Genomic DNA, 20,862 nt, shown 5'->3' on the forward strand with positions numbered 1-20,862 from the left:
GATTTCTTTGAGAGCCATGACTTTCCCTAGAAAAATGCACACACAATTTTACAAACAAGCTTCATAAGGCTCACAGTCCCAGAAGCCAGGTTTAAGAACTCCCACCTTAAATGTTTTGCTTGGTAGAATGGATAAAGATGGAGATGTGAAGAGGAGGAGAGAAAAAAGAAAAAGGAAACACTACCGGTAAAAATGGCCAAATTACACTCAGATATGCAATATTTGCATAAGTAAATTGACAAGGGGATGTTTTAATTTACGGAAATCCACCTGCAAAAATTTCCAGAGACATCTTTATATCTTTTCCTAATCCTGCCATGGTAAAATGGGGAACATCAGTAAGAATTTGAGGTTGAGTTGTAAAATGGACTTAAGGACATCACCAATAAACTGGACTCCAGAAAGCTCTGTTTAGGATTTTATTAGACTGCTTTTTTTCCCCCAATATACCTGTATTGGAAGATCGAGACAAAAAGGCACAAACTCACATTAAATAAACAAGGTAATCTAATCAGTTCTACAAAGTGTAGTTTGTAAAAGAAGTAGCACTAGGAACCAACCAAAATAAGTCAGGGAATCCCAGTAGAGACTGAAAAAGGAGAAGTTGGGAAGATATACACGTGCCCACAATACTGACTCTGTCCCTGACCTGTCTCCATGAGAAGGCCAGAGTCTAGCACCCCTCCTACTGAGGCACTGCTGCTTCCAGTTGGGACTCTGACCCTGGAAATCTAATGGAAGCAGATGGTCTGAAGGGGCGTGGCACATCCTCAGGTACTACCTTTAGAGCTAAGCCTTTCATCATAAGCCCATCTAAGTGCTAGTCAGTTTGGGGATCAGTGGGGAGGGAAGGGGGTACTTAAAAGAAGCCAACACTGTTGCCCAGCAGCAACACCATCCATGGGGATGGAAGAGACCAGGGACATCCATCCTTTATGTTTATATGGCCAGGAGCCCCAGATCCAGGTTGACCTCAGGAAATTCTAGCTCAGCTCATTTGGATGCTTTCAAACTGAGTCAACAGGTGGAGGTGGGAGGAGCTAGAGAAAAGGCAGATAAAGAGTGAGCCCCCCTTAAAGATGAAGTGATATGTATGGATCTCCAAGAAGTGAAAGGAGACTAACATCTGCTGACCCTCAAACCATAAACAACTGTCTGCTTAGAATATCAGTTTGTTTCTCCCAAGATAACCCACGTTTGGACTTCACCTTGTTGATGAATGAAAGAAAATCATTAAGCACAAATATAAAGCTAATACAGAGCTTGTAGGAAAACATTTATATTTTTCTCCAGTAGGAATGCCTCTTCAACTTTCCCAGTCAAATAAATGCTGCCAGCAGTTGAGATGCTAATAACCAACTGAAATGCCTCAGATCCATTACTAAAGACCCCACAAGGTGAGGAGACTAATACAGAGAAAGGAATCTTTAACAGGACATCTGGACCTCAATGAAGGTCAGAGCTAACTATGCTGAGCGGTCTGACTCTGTCCACCCTTGCCCCAGAAGGGCCACAGGGAAGTATCCATCAGGATGTCACAGGTGCAATCCTGTGAGACACTCCCTTATTGCACTTAAAAATGAGTAAGGCAAACAAACTGACAAAAACGTAAGGATAAATTATCCCATGCCACTTCTTGCTCCCCCAACAGAAATTTGGTCTCTGTCATTAACAGATGCACTCAGGCTAGCAGGAGCTTGGATCACTGCACACTTGGGCCAGCATACTTCACAAGGTTTGGGAAATGTCGGGTAACACAACAGCTATCTCAGATTCTCCCACCAGGAAGGCATACTCAGGTTCTGCCAAGTCGTAGGAAACTGAAGCACTCAGCAGCTTCTATTCCCTTGGAACCTGGACTACTTCACTAGCCTACTTCGGTAGAGTTCTGTACTATGATCACTACTTGCTTTTGATTGTCCAGGACAGAACTCAACACAGGAGCAGGATGAGCTGAGTTCTTGATTTCCAAATTCCTTTCCAGCAACTGGAGACAAGAGGGAACATGTTCTGCTGGAAAAAAGCTTTTTGCATGCTCATTTTGTGCAGCATGAAAAGGTCAGGACTCTTGCATCCTAACCAGCCTCAAAGACAGAGGACAGGGATCTAAGAAAGCACAGAGAAAAGAGGATTATTGCTGAGTGGCAGCACCAGCCCAAAAGGGAAGAGGAGCATGGATATCCAGAGCCCCTCGGGGGTCAGACTGGTTGGAATATATAGGGCAGACTCAATTCTAAGGGCCACTTTAAGGGCAATTCCCTTCAGGTGGAGAGTTGACTGGGATGTTTTGTAGGCTCTGCAGAGAGATTCAAACAAATTAAGCAACAGGAGGGGCCGAGAAGCAATAGGTGTTTCTAAAAATAGTGACCAGAGATGCAATGACTGGGGCAGGGATTATTTATATTTGTTTTCTTAAACAGAGACTGGCTGGGCTGTGGGTACCTCCTAAATGCTTAGAGCACTCTAACCATTGGGTTAATGGGAGCAGAGATTAGAGTTACAAAGCCACATTGTTATTCTGTGGAACCGGGAGAAAAAATTCTGTATTTCTAACTCATCCTCTCTCCCCAGGTGAGCACTCAAAATTTTAAAGATCTGCCCAGGAAGCAAAACACCTCAGGTTGAAAACAAAAGAACTCAAATCATTGAAATGATCACATCACAAAAGGCAGCTATTTTGAAAGACTTGGAAATAATGGTGGGGTACACACAGAAATGGGTCAGAACACAATGGAGAGAGAGAGAGGAGCTGTAAATACAGCAACCTACACACCACATATCTCAGAGGAGCGAGCTCCCGCACACGCGGGCTTTGTAATACCAGACGGTCTATTTGTTCACGATATTAAAGGGCATCTAGAATCAGCTACAGTAAGGAATCAAGAGTTGCCTGAAGAATGGGCACAGAAAGGCTGTGTCCAAAGATGGCCTGTCACTCAGGAGGGTGGAGCTGCTGGGCCTTCCTGTTGACCACGGTCCTGCAAAACTAGAAGAGAAATACAATTATTAAGGAACAGGGAAAAACAAAAACACACTGTAAATCATCTTGAATGGGGGAATTTCAAATGGACAAAGGATGCCAAGTCCGTGGGGAGGGGAGTGGTGGGAGAGAGCACTAAGGCCCAAGCAGTGACTGAGAAGATGGCCTGGCAAAATCCACTTAATCCTACCCTTGTATCTCCAAGAAGCTGCTTTAAGAACATGGGGCGGGGACAGAGAGCAGAGGTCTGTGTCACTGCTGGTGAGATCCTAGGCCTCCTAACCTTTTCATGCTAGAGGACAGCCAGTTTTTATTTGATAACAATTTTCACTCAGAGTCTAATAGGGAGCAGGGCAGATTTTTCATTCCATAACTAAGACCACTCTGAGCTGCCAGAATAACATGAGTCTGGAGGTATGCAGGGTACGGGGGAACCAGCACTGGGAGCTAAAAGAAGGAAGGGGTTTGGGGAAGAGTGACAACATTTGACCTAGGCAGAAATACTCTCCTAGCATCTGAAAGATGCTGTCTCTAATGAGGACAGCTACTTTGTATAGGATTAGAGGGTATAAAGAGGAAGAAAATGAACCACGAGACACAATAAGGAAAGCTGTCTGGCCAGCAAGTTTTCCAAGGGAAGGGCAGGGAACGCCAGCATCTGGGAGCTAGGAACTGGCTCTGGCATAGGGGCTACAGGAAGTGCCCCAGCATGCCAGCTCCAACTTGAGATGGCTCAAGTTGCAAGAAGAGCGATTAGCAGCAGATGAACTTTGCTTCTGCATCCGCTGTCCCCCCAGTCCCACTTCTTACCACTCTGTCCATGTCTCTATTTGGGTGGTTCTTTATAAAACATGTCCCTTAAATGCCCTAATGGCCATAATCTTTTTCAACAGGAGCCCGAGACCTGGTTAGCATGACAGTCATCATTATTACTACAGGGAAGGATGAGGAATGAAGTAGGTTTTCTGATTCCCTAGTGAGCTGCTGAGGCCTTAAAGACCCAAACTGATTTTAGCTTCTGTGACATGCACAGGGAAAAATTTGGTACATACAGTGCAGAAAGGGAAGGTGTGGCTTTAGTCATCTGCTGTCATTCCTTTCACTGGGTCCTTTTGTCTCATCTAGAACAGAAAAAGCAGGAAAAATTGGAGCCTCTTGCTGCTGAATGAACTTCACCATAAATCCATCCCGCCTTCCCAATCCTGCCACTGGATAGGGTACAGCATTTAAAAAAAATTTTTTTTTAAAGATGACCGGTAAGGGGATCTCAATCCTTGGCTTAGTGTTGTCAGCACCACGCTCAGCCAGTGAGCCAACCGGCCATCCCTATATGGGATCCGAACCCATGGCCTTGGTGTTATCAGCACCACACTCTCCCGAATGAGTAACGGGCCGGCCCAACGGGTACAGCATTTTTTGTGCACAAAGCAAAAAATTGGAAAGATAGAATTCTGCATATATACAGCCAAAGCCACACCATTTATAGCTCTGTCACTGGTCCCACTGTCCATGATTTCTGTTCCCCCTGTGTTACAGCGTTGGAGTTAATTCTTAGGCTTCTCTCTCCTCTTTTCTTTCATTCATTTGACAAATATTTATAGATCATCTCTTTTGTGCTAGGAACTTCTATAAGGCTGGGGATACTCAGTGGTGAATTAAACAGACCAAGCCTCTCAAGCAGCTTATATTCTCAAGCAGGGTGGGAGAAGAATACACACATTAATATCTGTCAGGTAGGACAGGGATTGGCCGGTTAGCTCAGTTGGTTTCAGTATAGTGCTGATAACACCAAGGTCCAGGGTTTGATCCCTGTACAGGCCAGCCACCATAAAAACAAACAAACAAACAAAAAAACCACCAAAAAACCAAACAAAAAATATGTATGTATGTCAGGTGGGATTAAGGGCTGCTGAAATAGAGTGAGATAGAGGATGACTGTATGACTGTGGGGAAGTGCTATTTTATAAGCTGGCTCTGGAAAGCCTCTCTCATAAGTGAGGTTGAATAGAGACCTGAAGGAAGTAGGGAAGAAAATCCTGTGGCAGTTCCCTTGCCTGAGCTCTGCTTAGAGGTGGGCACAATGTGGCATCAGAGTTCTGCACAAGGACATGAGGTGGAAGGTGCAGGAGTAGACCTCAGCTTGATAGAAGTGTGAGGCTGCTGAAAAACAGGATGGGGACTTCTCTTTTTTTTTTTTTAAAGATGACCGGTAAGGGGATCTTAACCCTTGACTTGGTGTTGTCAGCACCACGCTCTCCCAAGTGAGCTAACTGGCCATTCCTATATGTGGATCCAAACCCGTGGCCTTGGTGTTATCAGCATCACACTCTCCCAAGTGAGCCATGGGCTGGCCCTAGGATGGGGACTTCTCTGAAAGCACTGAGTGGTCCCTCTCACTGGCACTTTCCAGACAGAAGTGGACACAACTTCTTGTTGGGAATACCGTGGAGTTGATCTCTCCAAAATCCCTTCCAAGGATTTAGAAATAAATATAAAAGTTCCCTCACTCCATCCTATGAGAAAGCCTGAAAGCAGCAACACCCCAATAGTAATAAGCACACCTAGCATCAGATCTTGGTTTCCAAACACCACCCTCCGCTAAGCAGAACCAGGGCTCCTTGATATGGGCAGTTCCAGGGCTGGTTCACAGAAAAAACAAGACAAGCCTGGAACACCTTGTTGTACTTCAAGTGAACAACAATAACCTCACTAGTAATTGGACAGAAAGACAGATGAAATACAATGAAAAGAACATTGAATCTGTGACATTCTGGCCTAAAATACATAAATGGGGTCTAATTCAGAAACATCAGACAAACCCAAATTGAGAGACACTCTACAGAATAACGAGCCTATAACCTCCTAAAATGTCAAGGTCATGGAAGTCCCCCCAAAACTAAGGAACTGCACCAGATTGAAAGAGATCTAAGAATCTACAATAAGCACCCCAGGCAATTATTTTGATACTAAATGTCTGCTCACTAATGACCATATATAAATTTTCAACTGGTTACCTCAGTTGGTTAGAGTGCAGTATTATAACACCAAGGTCAAGGGTTTGGATCCCTGTATCAGCTAGCTGCCAAAAAAAAAAAAAATCTTTTCCTCCAATAATCAGAGAATTTAATGTCATGGGAACAAAGCTCCTTGGGCCTCAACCAGATCCTTACATACCCTGAGAGTTCAATGCCTTGCTTTAATTTACTACTGCAAAGCCAGGTCCTGTTTTCCCGCTACCTGAAATAAGATGCAACTTCCTATCAGGGACCATGATAGCTTCTTCTACTGTCAGAGACAAGGCCCCCCGCCACCCCCCCAGAGGGTGCCACTGAAATAAAAATTCACTGTTTTATTCTTACAGTGAAATGCTTTAAGAATGCTTATTTTTCCTGTTTCCTGGGGCCTATGGGACATGAGAGATTTATCTGATGTTTGTGGTGTTCCTCAGTTCCAGCCAATGAAGGCTATATATACACATAAAGTTGAAGAAGATGAATATAGAAACTACAATCCTGGTTTGTTTTTAACTGTGGTTTCCTCTAGAGCATGAGGCCAGGGTTAGAAGAAAAGGACTTTACCTATGTATTCATCTATTAATTTATTTGGGCTTCTATTTTTTAATATTTTTCCATATGTTTTGAAAATAATTTTTACCATTAAGTATGAAATACTCATTTGATTAAAAAAAAAAAGTAAAAGAACCAATGCCAATATCCTGATTATAATATTGTACTATACTTTTGCAAAACATTACCACTGGCAGAAACTGGATAAAAGGTACATAGATATTTCTGCATTATTCCATATAACTGCAGATGAATCTTACAATCATCTCAAATTCAACAATGCAATACCGCTGCCACCACAGGGCCCACCTGGGGTCCTGAGGTATGGAACCGAAGACTGGACCCCCTCCCACAACCAGGCACACTGGTGCCACCACCAGCAACTAGGCAAGGAACATGCTGAAAACATCACCTCCATGTGGGTGGCCCACCACAGCCACCATAATAACCACAGCTGCCACGAAAGTGGCTAGATGCCACAACCACCATGCAGATGGCCTGCCAGCCACTGGAGAGCACTGACACGAGGAGAGTCACCAGTACAGACCAAAGAAAAGAAGAGGATGTCTCTCTCCACAAAGCCCATTCCAGAGTGACAGAAGAAGCACCTGCTCTACGATAATACTGGAGTATCTGAATGCCTCTCAGCATTGGACAGATCATCTAGGCAACAAATCAACAGAGTAACCATTACTCTTTCAGAAGGAGAGAAGAAATCTAGGGTTATCAGAGGTGGGAGGGGGGAAGGAGAGGGGGATGGGGAGAGATTGGACAAGGGGCATAAAGAATAAGTACGATTTGTAATAATATATATGCTAGTAATATTGATTTGATCAACATATGTCAATGTTGAACCCCCAAAATATTTATAATCAATTATGATTCAATTAAAAAAACAAAAAAAACCCAAAAAACAAAAAGCCCCAATGCAATAAAAAATAAAGCTGGTAAAAAATTGGTTTAAGGGCTGAAAAGTAGCCACAACCAATTAGCATTCCTGAAGAAACACAGGTATGAAGTACGAAGAATTGTTTTCAAAATCTTGTTAGAAAATTACCCTCTTTATAAACAGGTACAGCCACCCTTTGGGAAAGAAATTTGACAATAAATAACAAAAGCCTTAAATTCTTTAATGCCATTGGGAATTTATCCTAAGGAAATAAGCCTAATCGCCCAAAAAACAACAACAAAACACCAAACCAAAACCTGAATGCACAAAGATTTTCATCACAGTGAGAACCTAGAAACAACATTAAGAAAAATCCAACATAGAGTAGTGATGGAGTATAGAGCAGCATATTTTATAGTCATGAACATGTATGTGAAGAAGTTGTTTTAGTGGGAAATGCTTTGTTACAATGTTCAGAGAAAAAAACTAGATAACCACCCAGTATATGCAATAGAGTCATAATTAAGTAAAAGTGTATAGACATAGAAAATGTACAAAAATGTTTATAGTGGCTGTCTTTAAATGGTGAAAGTACAAGTGATTTTCTTTCTAATTTTCAGCATTTTCCAAAATATGTTTAATGCTTATATATCACCCTAATATGGAAAAACACTAAACTGTATTTAAAAAGAAAACAAAACAACTCCCATATTTCCAGACATTGGCCAGTGTTCCCGGTGGTCTGCCCTTGGGTCTATCACTACTGGCAGGTCACAGAAAATTAAGACTTCATGAGGGCAGCATTGTCCTTCCCATACAGGGACCTATCAGCCTGAGAAGACCTAGCTCTGCCTCTGCAGATGCTATGGGGATCTTGGATTCCAATCTCTCAGGGCCTAGCAGGTGAGCTAGGTACCAAGTGGTATCTCCTTATCAGAACCTATATCTACCATCCTCCCAAACTGGAAACTTTGGGGTGTCGTGTCCTGCCAGACACAGGGAGTTTATAAAGTCTCTGGGTAACTAGTTGAGAGTTTAAGACTCAAATTTAAAATTGATGGTGACTCATCAGTCAAAAAGCCACAGGATGGAGGCAAGGGCCCTCTGCATCAAGAGTCAGGTCGATGAGAAAGGGTCAGGCACATTCACACCCAAGCATGTGGACAGGAAGACCAGCTATGAAGAGGCTCAGAGACAGCTTGAAAGGTTAGCCAGCTCAGCAAGTGTGTCCTGCAGCCTCTCAGCCACATCACAAAGAGCCAAGTCCAGAAGGGACGGGCTGTGGAGGGACTAGGGAAATCATGGAACCAACAGAAACCTAGAGAGTCACAAGGGAAGGCTGGAAAAGAAAATGCTGCAGAATCTTAATCATGCATTCTAACATATAGTATCTTTGTTCTTTTTCAGCAAATGTTCTAATGAGTCCATTAAACAGGAAAACAAGTTTTCTTAAAATTATTAAAGTGAGGTTCTCTCTTCCAGTCTCACTGTCTAGAGTTTATGGTTAAAGGTCCGGGAGGTAGGTACTCGTTCAGTGAATTGCAAGGTATCCTTAACTTCTCTGAGCCTCAGTTTCTGTATCTATAAAATGAAACTAGTACCAGTGTTACAGGTGGCCAGGAGGATTTGATGACATAATACAAGTAAAACTTACTACACATGACAGGCACACCATAAGATCTCAATAAATGTTAGCTTCTACTAATAATTAAAATAATTTTATTATCATCATATTCAGGAGATAGTGAATTCCCCATCACAGGAGGTAATTAAGCACAGGTTGGTAGGGAAGCTGCAGAGAGTACTCAAGTACTGGACATAAAGTTGGACCAAATGACCTTTTAAGACACTCCTCCCATTTTTGAGATTATGAGCCTCTTAAGGGATCAAGAGCATAGCAGAGGGAGATAGAAAGAGACTGCTCTCCTACAGGCACACATTTCCTGACATTTTTCTTTTTAGGGCAAAGAACTAATCTCTTGATCCCCTTCCTTCTCAAATCTTTGAGCCTCATCCAAGAATGGTAGGTCCATCCCCCACAGGGACTAGAGTTATAGCAGTGGTGACTGTGGCCTTATAGTGACCCCTCATAACTCACAAAAAATCCACTTACCAGACGACTAGGTATTGCTTTAAAGTATAACAGTCATAATTCCTATTGCAGACTTGAAGGTAATCATAGCAGACTGAATACATACATTTATCTCTGTTCCTCCCCAAAACCCTAGTATAATGACAGTAAAAGAATAAAAAAGATATAAAACCATGAAGACTATAAGAACAGAGGAGACAATAGCAGATAAGAGATGGTAACAACATTCTAGAAGATGGAAAAAGGACGAATGAGTGAGTGGTTAACTAATTCACAGAGCAGCAGAAACTGAAACTTAAGTGCCTGTGAGAGCGGGGAGCCAAGAAAGAGCAGACCAATTTGTGGTACAGGTTCTCCAAAGGCTCAGGAACTGAAAAAAAAAGCCAGGTACCTTTGAAGGTAGGAGTGCCAGGTGGGACTGAAAACAAGTGACTTTTCTGAAAATCTGACTAGAGAACAGATTAGGCCCTGGTGCTCCCTACCCCCTGCTCTCTAAGTCAAGCAACCCCCTTCCTGTCACAGCAAAAGTCAGGAGGTTCACTCTGGAGGTGCTGAGAGAAGCCTGCCTGCACTTGGGACCCAAGGCTCAGCTAGAATTTGAGGGGATTAAGTTAAAGCCAACCAAGTGCATAGTGAGCCCACCAGGACCCTCCCCCAGTTTGGATCCCAGAATGCTGGCTGCCTATCTCCCCAAGCAAGAGACTGGGGAGTCCTCTCTAGGCAAAAAGAGGTGCCCTCCCCTAAAAGACTTAAGGTCCTGAAAAGGGGTTCCCCATTGTAACTAGCTGACTATCCTGCAATAAAGCTCACCCACTGATTTGAGGAAAGCCCCTAACAAGAAACACAGAGTCTAACACAACTGGATAAAGAAGCTCAAAGCAAACAATACTCCAGAAGCAGAGAGAAACATCAAAAAACAATAACTACAGCTTCAGAAAAAGAAGATAATGCATGTAGAAAAATAGAAAAAGATGTATTAAAAAAAGAACACAGAACAAGTAATGCTTAAAAAACTTTTTTAATTCAACAAAAAAGATAAGTTAACAGTGGGAAAAAATCTCCTGGAAAGCAGACAAAAAAAGGAGAGAAAACATAAGAAAATTAGAAGGTTAATTCATGAGGTCCAACTTCTGAATAATAAAATTTCCATGAAGAGAACAATGAAAACAGAGAGGAGAAAATTATCAAATAAATAATACAAAAACACTTTCCAGAACTGAAGAGACTTTTTTTTTTTTTTTTTTTGTCTTTTTCGTGACCGGCACTCAGCCAGTGAGTGTACCGGCCATTCCTATATAGGATCCGAACCCGTGGCGGGAGCGTAGCTGCGCTCCCAGTGCAGCACTCTCCCGAGTGCGCCACGGGCTCGGCCCTGAAGAGATCTTTTGATTCAAAGTGCCCACCGAGTGGGAGCAAAATGAATGGGAATGAATCAGCATATCCACATTATTGTGTAACACATACACACACCAGCCAAACCAAACCATCCATGTAAGGCCTCAAAAACGAAACTTAATGATATAGACACATAAAACTAAGCTAACAAAAAGAAGAGGGGCAATTATTAACTTCATAAAAAACATTATGGGTTAGCCAGTTAGCTCAGTTGGTTAGAGTACAATGTTGGTAACACCAAGGTCAAGGGTTCAGATCCCCATACCAACCAGGTGCCAAAAGATAAAAAAAAATATGCATATATATATATATATATTTAGTATAAGAAAGGAATGAAAATCAGAGTAGACTACAGGGCTCAGTTGGGAAAAAGAATGACAAGGTCGTGGGCTGGCTGGTTAACTCAGTTGGTTTAAGCATGATGCTAATAACACCAAGGTCCAAGGTTTGAGCTGGCTGGATCAGCCAGCTGACAATAAAAATAAAAAATAAGAAATAAAAAAATGACAAAGTTATAAACACTGAATAATGAATTAACCAAAAACTGTGATACTGAAGACACTGAAGGATGGAGAGGGGCAGTATGGAAGTGGTAGATAGGGTAAAAGGCTAAATCTTCCATAGGAAGAAGTCAACAGTTAATATCTAAAGTTGAGAAATTAAGAATTAAAAGCATAAGTATATTATTTGGAAATACTGAGTTAAAAAAGGAAATAATCAAAAGAATTGCAAAGGGCTGCTTCTGGGGGGCAGGACCAAGGAGGACAACTTCTTTCTCATAAGCCTGGGATATTGTTTTAAAACTACAAAAATAAAACTTTATAAAAACTTTTATTTGTTTTATAAAACAAATATATTTCTGGAGAAGAAAAAAAAAAAGGAAAAGTAAGCCAGGGATATAGTGGGCACACAAAGGTCCTGTACAATTGCTGAAGAGGCCAAAACATGTCCCGCAAAGACGTGGATTTGGTTTTGCTTTCTCTTCCACTGTAAATTAGTTTTTAAATTCTACTTCCAAACAGTTTCCTGCATTTGTAGTTATCCTAGACAACAGTGATCATCTGAGCTTTTGGCACAATCCTGCATGGAATGAAGAAAATTAAAAAAGGAGGGTGGTGCCCACTGGCCAGCTGCCAATAAATAAATAAAAAGGTGGGGCAGGGACTGAAAAAGAACTCCCTAATTCTGAGAGCTCTCAAGTTTTGGATCTGTCTGAGGAAGGCAGATCCAGTAGATCCTCTGGAAAGTTCCTCCAGCCCCAAGAATTTGAATTCTACCAAACAGTTAAAAGTAATCAGCAAACACTTCCATGAACCCAAATGTACTTTATGCCAGCCGACCAAAAGATTATACAGTCAGAATCACCAGAGCCCTGCACATCAAAGTCTATCATTTCCTAAGTATCTTTAGTAGAAGAATCAGGGATTGTATTCCAAATCCTGCCACTTCAGCGCCAAGTGTAGCTGAATGAATAACCAATGCCACCTTTGACAAGAACTCATTCAGCCCACCAATTACCAGTGAGTCAGCCCAGGGAGGGTGTCATTCTGGATGGTGAATATTTCCCTGTGGGTCTCCAGATGAAGGAAGAGCTTCTGGGCCAGTTTCTACCCTAGACCAGCCCAGCGAAGCAGGGAGGATCTGTACAGCATGGGGTACCATGGGCACCCAAGCTTGGCTCTCACCTGAGGCCCTGCTGGAGAGCTGGGCAAGGCTGTTGCAAAGTCTCTATTGGGACACCCAGGCTCCAGACCAACTCCCATCCAGGTAAGGAGGAGAGACAGATGTCAGTTCTTATGAAAGAGAGTTTCCTGCTTTATTTTTAGCCCAAGAGGGCATTTATTTATTTATTTATTTAGGCAGCTGGCTGGTACAGGGATCCAAACCCTTGACCTTGGTGTTATAACACTGTGCTCTAAACAACTGAGCTAACTGGCCAGCCCCTGAATGGTATTTAGAGGAAGAAGTAGAGGCAAGTGTTTAAGAGCTATGGCTCTGGGGTCACACAGCCCTGGCCTCTTATCCCGACTATAACACCTGCAGGCAGTGTGGCCCAGGACACAGCAGTGTGGCGCTCTCAAGGCCTCCACTTCCTCCTCACAGGACAGGGTGTTGTGATGATTACACGAGATGGTGTGTGTAAACAGTGCCTAGCACACAGGGAGTGCCTGAACATTATTTACTGACAGTCTCCTCCAAGCAGGCCTCTCAGGGAAGCATCCCCAAATGAGGCAGGAGGAGTGCTGGGTCTTCAGCCTCTCATAGAACAGATAGCCCTCCTTCTGGGATCTACGGTAAGGCCAAAAAAAAAGCAAAAAGCTCCAAACTCTAAAAGTAGCTTACAATAGTCTTATAGAGCAGTCCAGCTTCTGTGCATGCCGTTGCTGTCCTCTGTGGGAACATGCATGGTATTCATGGTTCAGCCGAGCCTGCCTCCTCCCAGGGTCACCTCCAACTCTGCAGCCCAGCATGATCCCCCCATCTGGCTCTGAAGAATCACTGCAGCGGCTGGATTACTCACTTGGCATTCAGCACACACTGCCATATTTGTCTCTGTGGATATGCCAGGACCTCAACCAGATTGCAAATTCAAGAGCACAAGCTGTTTTTTCCTTATATTGTAGTTCCCACATTTCCTGGCATTATATCTTACCCATAGCAGACATGGACATATTCCTAGAACTACAGGATGGTGCTCTCGGTGAAGTCCTAGCACAACACGCTCCTTAATGTTCACTTGTTTATCTAACTGAGAGCCCCAGCATCTCCTCTGGAATCCCACTTACCTCATCCAGCTGTCTCTTCGTCTCTTCTTCCATCCTTCGAATGTCGTCCATGGTCAGGTCAACCCACTTATCAAGCCAACAGAACAGCTGCCTGTGGAAGTTTGTAAATAGACGCTTCTCTTGCTATAAAAAGGAGGAAACCGTGTTAAAACCCAGAAGGTGATGGCCACAGCTACAGCCCTCCTCCCCATGGTCTCTAATCGCTAATACCCACACTCTATTGGAGAAGTGGGGTGGGGTGATGCCTGGCTGGCTTATCTGGATCAGCCACAGTGACCTTTGCCTTCACATGTCTAACAGGTATGGCTTCAAGTAGGAGGGAGATCCCAAGGAAAGATGGGTGCCTACCTAATAGCTAGGCTCTTTGCCCAAAATTCTACCAGGACAGGCAGCCCATGAACTCCCAGCCAAGCCAAGGCTCCAAAACAACTGCCAAATTTCCTCCCTGTCTCTGGTGCCTAATGCCAGGCTAAAACTGGCCAGCAGCTATGAAATGTGGCCCAAGAGTGAGGCTCCCACACATTAGAGAATTAAAAGGCTGTAACCCCTTGGGTCTGGGAATTCAGGGAACTAGAGAATTTGGCTCACAGTGCCTCTTGCCTTTTAGCTTCAAGAAAAGAGAGACTAAGTTTTATGTGTAGTTCAATCACAGCAAGTTCCTTCCTGTTTCCTTCTTTTGCCTCAGCTTCCTTCCCTGTCACATGTGGTGCCCCTGGATGAATACTATTAAACTGTAAGACAGTTAAATACAAGGGAAAGTAGGGCTCCAGGAAACCAAACTGAAACAGTCCAATGTTGGCAACCTTAGGATACATACAGGTCACACGGGCTGTATGATTTTTTTCTTGTTGGGCCAAACAGCCCCCCACCAACACACACACATGGAGGTCACTAGGAAGGCCTCACCCTGGTCACTTACCTTATGTATAAAGTTTTCCACCTTGTTCTGTAGGCCCCACCACTTGAACTTGACAGTAACCAGTTTGTATGCACACATATATGGGCAGTCTTTCTGATTTACAAGTTCTTGCTGCGTTAGAAACATACCCACAGGCAGGCTGGTAACTAACAGGGCAGACTTCAGGCTGTCCCTTAGCCCAGCCCCAGCCATTCCCCTCCTCCACAGGGAGACACCCACCCACACCTTGCCCATTCCCCTGGTGGTGAGGATGTGAACTGCACCTTCCAATTTGGGCCCAGGGGTCCTCGGCCTGTTTTGATAGATTTAAATTTTGCTGGGTCTTCCTCTGCCTTGTAGTCCTGAGAGGAGAGAAGTTGTGGAATTGGGGTTGGGGGCAGGGAGGGGGGCAGGGAGAAAGAGAGGGGAAGACCGGGTTTTTCATTAGAGTATATACTTCATACCAGTTCTTGATGCTGCTGGTGCACAGCAAATATGGAGAAATGTTATAAACAAGATGTAGAACTGTTTACATTTGCCTTGAGGAGAGTTCTATGTGATTTTCTCTGTTAGGGTTTGTTTTCAATTTTACCCAGTATGAAAGCGTCATCAGACTGTACAAGCAGTTGGATATTTCTAGTGTTTAAGACAGAGATTTTCAAACTGGGGTAAGTATCCAAATCACCAGGAAAGACTTTTTCAAAATACAGATCTCTTGGCCACCCCACATAAAATCCAGTGAATAAGAACATCTGCAGGTGAGGGCAGCATGGATTTTTTATTTTTATTTTTATTTTATTATTATTATTTTTAAAGATGACTGATAAGGGGATCTTAACCCTTGACTTGGTGCTGTCAGCACCACCCGCCCCCAAGTGAGCCACTGGCCGGCCCTGGATTTTTTATTTTTTTAAATCTCTGCTGGTTATTCTAAAACACAGCTAGAGCTGAGAACAACTGGCCGTAATTCCTGAAATCTTCTAGTCCAATCCCTCTCTGGCTTGCTATAATAAAATCATTACGCGATATGTTCAATGTATAGAACCTATCCTTTTGTGTGCTATTGGTCAGACTCACTTCACTGATTTATAATGCAGCCAATTCTCTCTGTTAATTAAACACAATAAAAATTTAATTTTCAACTGTACCTCTATATTGACAACTGTGGGCTCCGGAAAAGTAAACTCATTATAGAATCTACTTAACAAAAATAACAAAGACAATAAATCTCACACGCACATTCATAAAGTATTTCCAAAAGCTAAGGAGATTATTTAGGTGTGCTTAAAAAAAAAAATCTTTCCCACCACTGCTTCCCTTCACTCACATGGAACAACCAAAGTTGACAAAATACTCGAACAACCATACCTTCTGGTAGTATGGCTGCATATGTTATACTTCAGTAAAAAGTTTTTTGAAAAATCTACCAACCTTTTGAGGGTGGGGGTAGGGATATTAGCCAAGAAAGCACAAAGTGGTTTTCATATCTTTTTGGAAGTACACAAATCGAAAGATCGTAAATGCACAGAGCGACCACGGGAAAGAAATATCATATTCCTGGGATGCAAAGAATAAACACATATTCCTTATCAATGGGCAGAGGGTTAAATTCCTGTCTCCTAATTCCAACAAGGTGTCTGTCAAATAAGAATAGTAATAGATGGGCCGAGCCCGTGGCGCACTCGGGAGAGTGCGGCGCTGGGAAGCGCGGCGACGCTCCCGCCGCGGGTTCGGATCCTATATAGGACTGGCCAGTGCACTCACTGGCTGAGTGCCGGTCACGAAACAAGACAAAAAAAAAAAAAAAAGAATAGTAATAGATGAGGGAGGATCTAACCCTTTCACTCCCTGAACAAATACTTCTGGGAGCACAACAGACAGCAAGCAGGACAGACCTGGTACCTGTCTTTACCAAGCTTATGGTCTAGCAGTAGACTGTCATTTTCTGGGCACCTCCTGCAATGTTTGTTACTGTGAAAAGCCACCACCGACTTTTTAAGGGCAGGGACCTGTCTTTTTATGTATTCTGCACCCCTGGCCTGAGCCCAAAGAACCTAAGAGGGTATTCCAAACACCAGGCAATAAATGATTTTTAATTACTGGGTTAGAAAATAAATTTGAGGGCCGAGCCCGTGGCGCACTTGGTAGAGTGCGGCGCTGGGAGTGCGGCGACACTCCCGCCGCGGGTTCGGATCCTGTATAGGACTGGCCGGTGCGCTCACTGGCTGAGTGCTGGTCATGAAAAGGACAAAAAAAAAAAAAAAAAGAAAGAAAATAAATTTGAGAACTAGCACTCTGATTTCTCAGGCTGAGCATCACTTCAGCAGGGCAAAACACTACTTACAGCACCTGCATTGTCCAGTTTATAATTTCCAGAGGCCAAACAGGACACACAAATTTGGGTCACTGTTTTCCTGGTGGTATCCCTAACTCTTATACTAACTTAAAAATTAAAACAAACAATTCAAACCAGTGAGAACTTCATTTTGAGCCAAGTTGGGTATGGTCCCCTGATTTCCCTATCATTTAGAAGTCATTTCTGCATCTCAAAGCCCCCCTCCATCTTTAAATAGTTCCTACCTTGCTAAGTACTTGGCTTCGATCTGCAATGTCTATGTATATGGCTTCCACATGTTTCCATGTCTCAGGCTCCAGTTTATGCACCTGCAGGAAGAAGGGGGACCACTGTGCAGTTTTTGTCAGCTACAAAACACTCATTACCCAGAATGGACACCTAGGAACAGCTACTCCCGTAGCCATAAATATGAAATTCCTACTGGCAAAGAATTATATGCAAAATTATCCAAAGGAATGGCAGAGTGGATTTTAAGTCAACATAAATTTGAGAATGAATGCTATGATTTCTCAGGCTAAGTACCACTTCAGCAAGTCAAAATACCCTCAGAGCTACCTACAGTGCCTACACCGTTTCTGTATGTTCCTCCTTGATAAAGACTAAAAACACTCCTGGAGATGTTGCCTGCTTAGCCATATACTGTTTATTTTGGTCAGGTTATACACATACATAATACAAATTTATTACACAAATCCAAAATATACAAAAGGATACAATAAAGAATAACTCTTCCTCTTGTTTGCCTCCGCTCTAGTAATAGCCACTGCTACCAGATTCTGTACATATACAAACATCCACATGCATAATTTTTCTTTTAATACAAATGGTAGCACATATACACAGTCTTGTATCTTGCTTTTTTCACTAGACAATGTATCTTGAAGGTTGTTCCCTATTGGTTCTTTCTAATGGCTGCATGGTACACCACCATTTGGCTGCATCACAATTTATTTAATGGTGTCCTACTGATGACCTCTTGTGTGTTTTTATTCTTTGGCTACACAAAGAATGCTGCAATAAATCTCCTTTTATATATGTTATTTCACACACGTGAGAAAATAACTGTCTAATAAATTCCTAGGCATGGAATTGCTGGGGTAAAAGATAAGTGTATTTTAAATTTTGGGAGTTATTGCAAATTGTGCTCTATAGAAGCTATGACTTTGATATTTTAAAAATAAATATAGCTCCTCTGTGCCAGGAATTGCATTTTACACCAATCTAAGCACTATAAGAAGGCCTTGTAAGGAGTCTTAGAGATCACATTTTGCAAATCAGAGACAGAGCAGTCCCATGCTGGTAGGACATGTCTACGCAGAACTATTGCCTTCCTGGACAGGCAAAAGGGGACCACAGAGAGGACCCCACAGCAGGGATGGAGAAGCCATGGAGCAGAGCCTCAAAACCTCACCCTGGGCCCTGGAAATCCTTGGGACTCTTGGGAAGTACTACTTACATTCTCCAGGGTGCCAAGATCTGGTTTGTGCCAGGTTTCAATTTTGATGAGAAAGTCTTCTTTCATGTATTCATTCTGGAAGAGAGAAAAAAAAAATACCTTATAGTCACTAGGCTTACAGTTGGAGAGTAACCATCTCCCAATACTAGATCCTGGGCAGTGGGGACAGTTCAGCCTGTGCCTTATAATAACAGCTAACTTGACTGGGAGCCCACAGTATGCTAGGCATGCATCATCTCATTCAATCCTTCTCTCAGCCTGTGAGGTCTGTAAATCACCCTCATTTTACAGATGAGGAAACTGAAGTTCAAAGAGGTTAGGTACCATGTCCAAGGCCACAGAATCATGACAGAGCTGGGCCTCAAAGACAGGCTTGTATGGGCCGAGCCCGTGGCGCACTCGGGAGAGTGCGGTGCTGGGAGCGCAGCGACGCTCCCGCCGCGGGTTCAGATCCTATATAGGACTGGCCGGTGCACTCACTGGCTGAGTGCTGGTCACAAAAAAGACAAAAAAAAAAAAAAAAAAAAAAACAGGCTTGTATGACTTCAAAATCCATGTTATTTAACCATTCTACCATACTACTTTATGCACAGGGTGCTGATGGTTAATTACTAGTGTGCAAAGAACATAGGAAGATTTCTTAACCAAACAAAAACATTTGCCACGGCCCCTTTCCCCGCAACTAGCCTTTTGCTGAGGCCTGAAGTTCTCTTCTCAGAAATTTAACCCTTTGTGCTAATTACTGTCTCCCTCCCTTAGTGGTTTTTAAAAATCAGAACTACTCAAAGGAAGAACACATTAACCAAACCATTAACTTCTCAATAAGAATTAGTTTCCCTGAAACTGCCTTTGTTTACCAGCAGGGACAAGGCACTTGGATAAACACGCTAAAGGGTGGAGAGGAAGGCCAATGACAAAGGGCATAGGCAAGGAAGAGAATCCTCTTGACTTCACAATTTTGCCAAGGGGCAGTACTCACTGGGATCAACAGATGCCCAGATGAGAAAGGGACGCCACAATCAGATCAGCTGAACTGAAATTTCTATACAACTCTTAAGAAGGCATGGCCTGGGGACAGTAGGGGAGAGCCTCAAGTCACTCTGTACACTTAAGACCCAGAGCCAGGATGTACCTGATAAAGCCACAGGCCAGGGCAGCTTAAAGCAGGAGGCCACCATGCCAATTAACAAGTTCCTCATTAGGATAAAAAGGATTGGGCCTCAACAACTCCAAATGTCACCCAAGGGAAAGAGAATACCCAGGACCTCCAATGCAGTTACATTTTTATTTCTCCTTCTCTTATAAATCATGTACAAGTCCAACTCCCCTGACAATACTTACTGTAATAACTGCTCCAAGGCAAGATCATGGAAAGAAGAGAGAAAAAAATTAATGATGATGAATAAAAATCTTCCCCCCTACCCCCGCCCAGGACCATGAACAGCAGAGCTCTTCACTCCCTGTGGCTTACTCCATAGGCACCTCCAAGCCCCAGTGAGCTAGCAATACTTCAATGTGTCAACCCTCACATCTTACTCATACAAAAGTCCCCAAAGACCAAATCTGGAGTTTAATTAAAGTGATGTCACTATGGGCTTCTTGGGATTCTTTCCAGCAGGGCAAGGAAAGGAACTGGCTCTGATCAGCTGAAGCACTGCAACCCATCACTCTGCCATCAGAGCATCCCCTGGGTGCCCGCCCCCACCTCCCAGGGCTGCCTTAGGCCAGGTGCTGTCTATCTGTCCTCTGCATCCTTCCTCACACTGTAACCAAACCTCTCATGCTGTGCACTCCTGCTCATTGTAATGGGACCCCCTCGGAAAACAGAGTTCAATTATTTATCAGAGAAAATTACTGCAGCTCTCGTGTCACTAGGGAACCAACTAGCTCTCCTCCTGATGACGGCCCTGTTTGTTCTGTCCCCTCTCAATTTAGGAGCTATCTCAATTTCCAACAGATGCCACGCTGCCATTGTTTGGAAAATATATAAGGCTAACAAATTCCCTAACTCCAAAACTGAAACTAAGGTTACCTCTGAGACTGAAATGAGGAAAAGTTGAAATATAGGGGATACGATCTACCATGTGTGGAAATAACCCAAAAAACTGTCAGTAATTTCTCAAAATCCAATGAAAGATACTTTTAAGGAAGCACCAGATTAAGAGTATAAGTAAAAGACCTGTCATTGAAATAAATGCCCTGTTATCAGCTTGAAGAAAATAGTGTTAAAAAAAGGAAATGATGGGTATAATATCCATTGAAGGGAAGTCCAAAGAGGCCAATTTGTCAGAAATTCTCCATGCTGTCATGGAGCAGGAGCCCCAGCCTGCATTGTGACACATCTAGCAGCTCCATCTCCAGAGCGGAGATAGCAGCATCAGGCTGGCCTGGTTTGATGACACTAGCCATTAAGCTCCTGCAACTAACCATCTTATTCTGAATCC

At 43.1% G+C, this 20,862-nt stretch overlaps 1 protein-coding gene across 1 annotated transcript in view; it reads right to left on the reverse strand.

Moving 5' to 3' along the window:
* Positions 1–414: 414 nt before the first annotated feature.
* The window catches only part of PITPNA (phosphatidylinositol transfer protein alpha), a 36,713-nt gene continuing 16,265 nt past the window's right edge, over positions 415–20,862 (reverse strand). Inside the window, exons 5-12 of the mRNA XM_063110188.1 lie at positions 19,760–19,767; positions 18,419–18,493; positions 17,187–17,270; positions 14,891–14,968; positions 14,628–14,738; positions 13,709–13,831; positions 4,033–4,101; positions 415–2,986 (exon numbers count right to left, since the gene is read on the reverse strand). Of these exons, the coding sequence (XP_062966258.1) occupies positions 4,057–4,101; positions 13,709–13,831; positions 14,628–14,738; positions 14,891–14,968; positions 17,187–17,270; positions 18,419–18,493; positions 19,760–19,767 (524 nt within the window). The 3' untranslated portion in view covers positions 415–2,986; positions 4,033–4,056. The remainder of the gene's footprint in view (positions 2,987–4,032; positions 4,102–13,708; positions 13,832–14,627; positions 14,739–14,890; positions 14,969–17,186; positions 17,271–18,418; positions 18,494–19,759; positions 19,768–20,862) is intronic.

The sequence above is a fragment of the Cynocephalus volans genome, chromosome 10, assembly GCF_027409185.1.
Source record: "Cynocephalus volans isolate mCynVol1 chromosome 10, mCynVol1.pri, whole genome shotgun sequence".
NCBI classification, from domain to species: Eukaryota; Metazoa; Chordata; class Mammalia; order Dermoptera; family Cynocephalidae; genus Cynocephalus; species Cynocephalus volans.